The sequence below is a fragment of the Rattus norvegicus genome, chromosome 3, assembly GCF_021556685.1.
Source record: "Rattus norvegicus strain SHRSP/BbbUtx chromosome 3, alternate assembly SHRSP_T2T, whole genome shotgun sequence".
Classification (NCBI taxonomy): domain Eukaryota; kingdom Metazoa; phylum Chordata; class Mammalia; order Rodentia; family Muridae; genus Rattus; species Rattus norvegicus.
In genome coordinates, this window is record NC_141536.1 from 40,854,905 (window position 1) to 40,864,503 (window position 9,599).

Below are 9,599 nucleotides of genomic sequence, written 5' to 3' on the forward strand. Positions count from 1 at the left end.
ATCAGATGAACTTGGTCCCCTTCCCTCCTTGGCAAGTTGATGCTGTATGGAATAATCGAGCCCCATCTTGAAACTTGTTTAAACTAAATCCAAGACCTGACAAGGTTTTTTTAAAAAATCTGAAATAATTAGGTAGAAAGTTTCTAAAAAGTTGAAAATACACCTCATCACTACCCACCAAAGCAGGGGAATAATGTAAGAAACATCTCTTCAGAGCTCTTCTGGGGAGGCTGGCTCAGAACTCAGGCAGGAGACTCGCAGTGCTCACAGCAGCATGCACAGGAATTGAAAAGGCAAAGATAAAAGAATCCGCATGGCCTCTGAGTCTCAAGTGCAAACTTCTGAATTCTGTGCACAAGAACTTCACAAGATTCCCAACTTGGAAAAGTTCAGACTTTTGTTCTCCCAAGCTCGCCTTTTGAAAAGCTGTAAACTCAAAACTTACAAGAGTAGGATATTCTAAATTGATTCTGATAAATGTAGGTCACCAGACTGGAAAATTCAGGCTAAGGAAAAATATTGCACTGAATCCTCTAGATAATTAGTTCAATTACACCCTTCCTTTTGCCACAATGGATCCAGGCTGTCAGTCTGAAATTCAGATGTCACCCAAGTGACCTACCCCCAAATCAGTCTCCACTTTGGCCTCTTTCTCAGACGTGTTGTTAAGTCATCCTTTTTCCTAACCCAGAAATAAGACAAAGTTCTGTTCATTTACGTGGTTTATTGTTGTAAACATTAAAATTGTCTTTCTTAAAGAAAGAATTTATCAGAAAAAAAAATCAGCATCTCTAACTGTCGTACACCATAGAAAAAAAGGCAGTGACTCATCTCATGTGCCATACTAGAAATATACAAAGAAAATACTACAGAATATGGCAATATTAAAATTCTTACTCAAACATAAAATAATATATTAACTGACAATTTTAGACATTAAAAAAAAAACAAAAAAAAATTCAAAGTGCTCAGTAATTTCCAGGGAGTTATGTATATTATAAGCACTCTGGAAACAGTCAAAAGCTGTTGCATGCAAGTTTTGATTAGCTTTAGACAACAAAATAATCAAGATATAAACTTTCTTTTATCAACATCAACGGTACATACAACACTTACAAACAAGGAATGTTGGACGGTGTTACAAACACTATGTGTCCCTTTTGTCAGGATTTTCCAATGTATTGATACTTGTGCCCACCTATTATACAATTGAGAAAATGTTGAAGCTCAGATAACTACCAATCTTTATAAAATCTAGCAGACTACATAGTGTCTGAAATACTATTTATATAATATAGACATTACTGAAGTAGCAAGTGCCTATAACATCTTCAACCTAGAGTCACATGCTTGTTCCCTTTTTATGGAGTTATTTTCTTTTTTTATTTTTTTGCAAACACACTTACTTTTTAGAATTTGTAATATTTATTCATAAATAGGCACAAAATAATTTAAAAAGCCAAACTGCATTGGATAAAATTTACAAGCCTCTGCCTTCAATTCATGCCACCCACGCAACATTTAGTTTTACTATATATTACAGCTTTCTTTACAGCAGAAAACTTTGAAGTCTTGTTAAAGGGCAAAATATGAGGGTCCCATTAAGAGGTGTGTGTGTGTGTGTGTGTGTGTGTGTGTGTGTGTGTGTGTGTGTTACATTTGCCTTACATTTGTCTTAACTGCAACAAGCAAGCATGGCCAAACATTTCCCATCATACATTTGCAATCTTCCTTCTGAACAATAAACTGATTTTGAACTGATAATAAAAAAGTTTATACCACTGTACTGTGTATGTTGTCCGTTTTCTAAATCCAGGATGCCCCGGAGCCAAAATGCCCTTTCACGTTCTGCCTGCAGGTTAGGAAATAGCAACAGTTTTTAATTTGTGTTTGTTTGTTTGCTTGTTTGTTTGTTTACTTTAGGGGTGAGGGCTAGGGGTCTACAGAAGGGAGACATGAACCGGACACTTCAGCCAGCTCTCTACCCATCTTGACCAGCCCCCTCTGGATTTTTTTTTTCTTTCCAGTTCTTTGACGTGCATGGGAGAAAGTCTTAGAAAGGTAAGGTGTCCAGGAAAAGTTTGTCAATTATTGCTGGTGGTGGTACCAAGTCTTCCAATTTCAGGTAGAAAATGCGCTGGAGCCCCTGTGTGCAAAGGGTGCGAAGTTCTGGGAGCTTCCCCAACAGTTTGGACAGGTAGTTGGGTCGGTTCAATCCCCCATTATTGAAAGTCACATGGTCTTTAAGACAATTTACAATTTTGTTTTGTAGCTCTTCCACTCTCTTGGGTTCCTTGAGCCCGTGTCTCTCTGCAGAAAATGCAATCAGAAACAAAAGAATGCACAGGGAGTTAGTCAGCTGTCAGAATCCAGAGAGACTCTGTGATTAGGGAAAGCCATGACCGGTCCCACCAGAGGAAGTTCCAAAGGGGAAGTACCCTGCACCAGCAGTACTGACCTGTGACCATAGCCAGGGCAGCAATGCAGGAGAAGGCAGAAATGTCGATGTTCATATTCTGCAAGTTGGAGGAGAATTCAACAATGGAATCAATCCATTCCCCAAAGCCACGCACGCATTGCAACCTGTGCAAGACCACCCCATTGCAAAAGATGAGTTTACCCTCCACTGGGTTGGACCTGCAATTAATACCAAAGAGAGAGGGGAGAAAAAGAGAGAGAGAGAAGCTAAACAACTAATTACTTGAAGAGCAATAAATGAGGGATTTAAGAGGCACCTAATTACTGAAGAGTTAATAAAATGTCGACCAGTGGACCTTGAAAGGGTTTAATTTCATAACAATCAAGGACTCTCCTATCCCACCTCCACTTGTCCACCCAAGGCTCTGGTCCCACTCTTTCCCTTCTTCACCTTCGTTTTGTTTTTATCTTGCGCCCCACCCCAACCCTTCTTTCTCCCTTTTCTTTACTTCTGATCCCTCCCCCAGGACCCCCTCATTACCTGTATGCTAAGCGTAGAACAAATAATTCTAAGAAAGCTGATTCAAAAAGCAGGTCCTGATCGGCTTTGGGCAGGTCAGCAAAGCCAGGAATCTTCTCTGCCCACCCTCTGATGATCTCCATAGAGCCAGTCAGGAGATCGTAGAACTGCTGGATATGTTGAGTATCATCTCCACTCATCTGATAGTCAGGGTTTGCCTGGAACTGGAATTTCATTTTAAAAAGCACTTAATGAGGTTCTCTAAAATATATAACCCGTGAAATTGCTAACCCCGTTTCTAGTAGGGGAGCCAGGTTTTTATAACAATTAAACCTCTCTCTGACCAGTAAGGAAATTAGATGTTCCGGGGCAATTAATTCAATTAGGGACGGTGCTATGAGGTCGCTGCTTTAAATATGTAAATTACCATTTCCATACAGACTAAATACAGTGCCATCCAGCCCTGGGAAACGTTCAGTCTTATCTCCACAAAACAATTGACACGGTAGTATTCATGCTAATCCCAGAGTGGGTCTTGAGCGGAGGCGCCCTTTGCAGAGCTTAATAATCTTGCAGTCGCTACTAGGTTTGCCCACACTCCCTCCAACCAAAGCCTGCACATTTCTCACAGCTGGAGTAAAAGAAGAATTGCACCACTTGATCTCTGACCCCGAGAGCCCCGTTGCCATCCCTTCTACCCCTCTTTTCACTCCCTGGCCCCAGATAAGTCATGGGTGAGTATTCTAGTAACTTCTACGTAAGTAGACGTCGGAAGGAAGGTTAGGCATGGACGGTCAAGGTTTTGCCTTTCAGACCGCAGTTGGAGGGACTGCCGGACAATAATGGTTCACAAAGATGAAACCCCTCTGGCGTGTTTTCGGTCTAGACTTTGAAGTGCACCGTCTCTCTGTCTCCTGAAAACCTCCCCAAAGTTGTGAAGTATATATTCCGGTGTGCCTCCTTTACCCTTGAGTCTGGGGGTACTAAAGCTGGGTATAGTGCGAGGGTCTTGCTCGTTTGTTGGCTTGTCCACATGATATTCTTACCCCACAAGCTTCTTACCCTGGAATAGTCCAGGCTGGTCATTGCCGGATTGGAGTCGACGTGGGCTCTGACGAGGGCACTGATCAGACTCACCGGAGGTGAGGGGGGAGAGGGATCCTGTGGGCTCTTCGGTTTTGAGGGTAGACGACCTCTCCGGCCTTTTAAACTGTCCGTGCGAACCACTGTAAAGGAATTATTCAAGGGTTAACGCTGTTCCCTTGAGCCCAGACTCGGCTGTTTCACCCGCTCCTCCCGGGAGGAAGCAGTGGAAGCCCGACCTGGTGGTCCAGGGCCCCTCTGCTTGTAAAGACTCTACTGACGAAAAGCATTAATAAACCGCGGGTTATTTTAGACCTTCCTCCAACTAGGTCCTATACTTAGAGACAAGGAGGGCCGTCGGGTGGCTTTCTTTAGAGGAGGGAATTTAACAGAGGAATCCTGGAGTCAGGGGGCTAGGGAGTGAGGCAGGGACAAGAGTCCACAAGCAGCTGGGGTGGTCTTTCAAGGGCGAGGAATGGGAGGTCAACAGCTTGCCCGGACCTACCTTCTTTAACCATCCCAACAGCCAGGCACTTCTGAAACCGACAGTACTGACAACGATTTCGGCGGCGCTTATCCACTGGGCAATTTTTATTTGCTAAACACACATATTTCGCGTTTTTTTGCACCGTGCGCTGTAGAGGGAGAGAATGTAGGCCCAAAATGATTATTATTTTGTAATTCACACTACAGCAAACTGGACATATTTTTTAAAAAATGGCTTGGATCTGCATTCCTTCCCTACAAACACAAACACTATTCCTTAAATTTTTTTCCTTTTTCTTTTCTTCCTATTTCCTTTCCTTTTCCTCCCCAGGGCATTTACCAGAAGAAAATTGATAGCGTTAACATTTGAGCTAACCTTGCCGCTCCTTGCTGTGTTTTATATGCCAGGAGAAGGAGCAGGAGACGCTCGGTAAATACAAATCCGTGGGCATTCATATTATTTACATTCCTTGGAGACCTTCTCTATTTAAAATGATAAGATTATTCAATCAGGATGGCGAAATAAAGAGATCACTTAATTTGACCATAGGGAATTCTGTTCCACTTGGTTAGCTCAGACACGGTTCTCTGTCCTAACCAATTTCAATCTGAACAAGGAAGACAGCGCCTAACACATGCAAATCGCCCTCTTCCAACTCTGGCTTCAGCAATTTCGGGCTTGAGCCCGCCGGGGGCCCGCAGGTTGCTGTGGGGCGCGGGGGGGAGGGGAGGTGAAAGCCTGACTCTCCCAGTCTTTATTTCTTTCCTTAGACACCCCGAAACCTCTTCTACAGCTCGTGGGTAGCTTCAGAACTCGAGCTGGGCTGCTGACCGGAAGGTGAGGGCAAACTGCTGGGTCTCAGGTACAAGGTCACTACCTGACACCGCCGCCCTGACTTGCTCACCTTAAAGAAACCTTTGCAGCCCTCACAAGTGCGAACACCGTAATGCTGACAGGCCGCGTTGTCACCGCAAACAGCGCACAGACCCTCATTGGAGGGAGAGCCCCGGGACGGCGGCGAGGGCACCTGCGTGTCAAGCAACTGCGACGCGTGGCCGATCTGCAGGCCCGGGAAGCCCATGGATGCCGGCTTGCGAATGGGATTGGGCACGGCGAAGGTCTGCCCATCCACTACGTGGTGGCTGCCCGCGGGCTCCGGGTTCATGGGGACGTGCAGAGGCCCGTCAAAGCGCATCTGGCAGCTAGACACAGGAGTGCCCGGGGGCGACTGCTTAAAGGAGAAGAGTGAAAGGCGGGAGACAGGTGTCTTCCTCTGCTCGATCATATGCGTAGTGGCCACGTAGTTCTGGTGGAAGTTGTGAAGGGAGCCCGGATCGTCCCACATCGGGCTATGCTGCACCTGGAAGCCCGGGGTGCTGGGTGTCGGGGGCGAAGAGGGCTTGTAGTAAACCGACCCGCTGTGTGGCATCATCTCCTCGGACTGAGGGGGCAGGTGGCTGTGTTGCTGGTAGTTGTGCATCTGAATGTCTTCTACCTTAATGGAGGACTGCTGTCCGGACAGGGGCATTTGGTACAAGCAAGGTGGCTTGACGTCGTAGCCTGTGCTGTAGTTGTCCATAAAGGTACTGAAGCTGGGGAGAGAAGTGGTGGCAGTAATTTCAGTGTTGGTGAGGTCCATGCTAAACTTGACAAACTCTGGAGTTAAGAAATCGGAGCTGTATTCTCCCGAAGAGTGGTAACTGTAGCTCTGAGAAGCGGGGCTGGCTCCTTGAGGCGAGGACCCATACTGCGCCTGAACACAAGGCATGGCTGGAAATGAAACAGGGTGATATACACTCAGCCTGGTCAACTGAACACTTTCTTCCGGCCTCGGGTACACCTGGAGCTACACCGGCAGCTCGCGGTGTCAGGGGGAATGGGGGGATAGGGGTGCAAGGGTTAGGGCAAAAGAGGTTGAACAGCGATGAAGGAAAGAAAGGGCTGATTCCTGGACCCAGAGCTGGGAAGCTGTTTAGGGTCTACACTCCCGGATATTCCAAAAGCCACCCCCTCCACCCCCTCCCAACACACACTCCCACTCTGGTGAGCGTCTTCGTTGAAGCTCAGGGTCGACAAGGATTTCTAGAACCCATGATCTAGAAATGAAGTTGAATTGCACAATGAGAAAGTTGTTCTCTGTGACCATAAGGCACAGGGTTGGCCTGAAAAGATTCTGTTGCCCTGGGTTCCCCCCCCCCCCGGATATATGGGGAACTCGGGAAAGGTAATGAAAGAAAAAGCTCACTAACCTTCAGCCGAGTGATTGGAGTTTTCGAGGAAATTAAAGGTGGACAGTGTCGTAATTCAGCAAAGGACAAAGTTTCCAAGATATTTTTTAAAAAGCAATTTGGGGATCCAGCCCGTCAGATCTCCCTGAAATACAGACAGAGGAAGTTTCAGGATGTTCCCACCGAGACTTGGCTGGACAGATGCGGACTCACTCAGCAGTCCCTTCAGGGCTTTCCTTGGAAGAGAGTGTCAAGACTATACCAAAGAGCAGCTTAAAATGAATGTGCAGGGATAGCGGTGGCTAAGCAGCAGAGAATGCCACTCAACTCCCCGTTTCCCTGCAGAGAAAGCATCCTGTGGGGAAGTTATCCCAGGAGTCTACTGGATACTAGACAATATAATGAATTGGCCTTCTTTGATATAGATGGAAAGGCCCTTGTCATTTTACTTTATTTCAAACCTAAGAAGTCTGGGATAAAGAGAAAACACAGCATCAAAGCCGCCTCTTAATAATTTTCTTGTAGTCAAATGGACTTTTCTCTTAGAGGGAGAAAGAAAGTTAGTAGAACTCAAGAGTACACCGTGGGGAAAAAAACAATAGAGATCCCATCCTTAGAAAAACGTTAGCAAGTCCTGGACAACGAAGAAGCTAATTTGGGTGCGAGGGTGGCTTTTGTAATTGATTTTGTTCCAGCAAAATCAAATGGGGCTTGAGGGGCAAGTGAATTGGTGTTCCTCCAGAGAACTGGATTTTCAACACTTTTCATGGCTCAGAGGTGATGAGAGAGACCTCTACTTTACCAGAAGTATCTTGGGTCAACTGCAGAGGGAAGGAAATATTATTTATATGATATTGGCACCAACGTTAGAACCACTTCTCAGCACAGCAAGCTTAGCACCTTCTCCACAATGCTTTCCACCGGCTGCCTACTTGCTGGGACAAGGCATTCTTATGTTCTAGCTCTTTTCAGATGTCCCCATTTGCAAGGCATTCTAGAGCATGGACGATCTTGTTCATAAAATAAAGAAAAGAAACCCAAACACCCTCTCCTTCTGATCCCTCTCCCTTCTTCCATAATCTTGCTTGCTTTACGGAGTGGAGAAGGTTAACAAGAAAAACCAGAGGACTCTTGCCTTATCCCCCAGCCCACCAACCCCAACCGCCGCCGCCCTTGAAAATATGTCTGTGCTGGATATTAACCCGAGGCTGTGTCACAGTTTCATAACTGTATTCTTTACCTCACGCACACACTGACACACTACCCAAGGACAGCATATACCAAAAGAAGAAATTTCAGGCAACTTCGCAACGGGACCCTCTACCGACACTACCCTTGCTCGACGATATCCGGGAAACCTCCGCAAGCGGGCGAGCTGAGCGACACTGTTCCCAAGCAACACGTAAACTTTCTCTCCCGGACTGTTTCCCACATGTTCACGAGATGGAGCCTACTCAAGCCACAATCAATTTCACACCAAGAGCAAACTTTGAGCACATCTCCGCAGGCAAGTCCGCTTCCCCTAAAACTGTGGGAGTCCCCCCTGCCACATCCACCAATGAGAAGCCTGGAAACCTCTGCCGGCAGCCAACTCCCCCCGCTTTACGCTACCACCGGAGTTCCAGCAAAGGCTCGGCGGAGCTGCGCGCGCCCACTCGCCACCCCCCCTCCGCACCCCAAGCCCCTTCGCGCTCCGGGGCTCCAGCGCCCACTTGCAGAGAACCCGTTCCGGGTACGCGGAGACCCGGAGGACGCGTGACCGCCGGTGATCCCGCCGCTTCTACTCACTTCTCCGCTCTCTTCATTCATTCAACTCCGCCGAAGTGCAGTTCCCTCCGGGAGCAGAGGAGCCGGGGTCCGCTGGAGCGCTGCGGGAGCGGGGCGCGGAGAGCCACACGCAGCCAGCCCGGCCGCAGGAGAGGGAGGCAGCCGGCTGGGCAGGAGAGAGGGACGCAGAGCCGTGCGGAGCCGCGGGGCGGACTGGCCCTGGCCGCCAATGTGCCTTTGTTTATGTGGCTCGCGCTGCTGCTGCCAACATGCACCTAAAGTCTGCGCGCGTCAGCCCGCGTCAGCGGCCCACGGTCCAATCGCCGAGCCGCCGCGCTCCCCGGACTCCTGGCCCGCGCTCGCTTTGGTATATTTCCGACCTGACGTCACGACTGGGGCTGATTTTAAGGTGGGAACAGTTCACCTTGGTAGCCCACTTGGGTGGATTTTTTTTTCCGAAAGAAGTGTGACTTCTGCAACCCGGGTCCGTGGAGCCCGCAGCGATGCTACACTCTACCTGCCCCACCACCCCACCCCCGACCCTGAGTCCTCACACGTGGGGAGGGTGCAACAAAAGCTTGAACGGAAAAGAACGTTGGCGTGGGCCAGGTAGCTGGCACCTGGGCCGAGCCGGCAGAGGTGTGCCCTGCAGCCTCCCAACACACCCTCCACACACTCCTTAGCAGAAGCGGAGACAGTTGTCCCGTGACTGTAACTCTCCAAAGGCTTGGGCGTTAGATGGGATTCCCCTAGTCCGCGCATCCCCCTCTCCCTCTTTAAAACCCACTCTTACTCCCCGCTTCGAGGGATGAGGGGTCAGGGTCTAATTTTCTTCCCCCCCTTTTCCTGAAACTAAAGAGATATGTTACCTAAAGCAGTGTGGGAGGAAATGAGGGTAGACACTGAGCCAGGCCTTAGAAGACCCCACAAGTAGGAATGAACTGTTGCCTGCTTTTCTCTCGCAGACAATGCATTAAAGAATTGGGCAACAGGTGCGCCTCCGCTCGAAAGGTGATCTGATCCACAGCCCCCCACCCCCTCGGTCAACTCTTAATAGCGTTGACATTTCGCTGTGCCCACCAAGACCCTTCAGTCC

At 48.1% G+C, this 9,599-nt stretch overlaps 1 protein-coding gene across 5 annotated transcripts; it reads right to left on the minus strand.

Annotated features, from left to right (window-relative positions):
- Positions 1–709: 709 nt before the first annotated feature.
- Nr4a2 (nuclear receptor subfamily 4, group A, member 2) lies at positions 710–8,718 on the minus strand. Of its 5 annotated transcripts, none has more exons than XR_015683350.1 (8): positions 8,525–8,718; positions 6,758–6,881; positions 5,413–6,100; positions 4,527–4,656; positions 4,001–4,164; positions 2,960–3,162; positions 2,459–2,516; positions 710–2,310 (listed from the first exon to the last, which is right to left on the minus strand). XR_015683350.1 is itself a non-coding variant. In XM_087654014.1 (8 exons), the coding sequence occupies exons 3-8, from the start codon at positions 6,085–6,087 to the stop codon at positions 2,054–2,056; spliced, it is 1,608 nt and encodes a 535-aa protein (XP_087510140.1). In that variant the 5' UTR covers positions 6,088–6,100; positions 6,758–6,881; positions 8,525–8,718; the 3' UTR covers positions 710–2,053.
- Between the last annotated feature and the right edge of the window lie 881 nt (positions 8,719–9,599).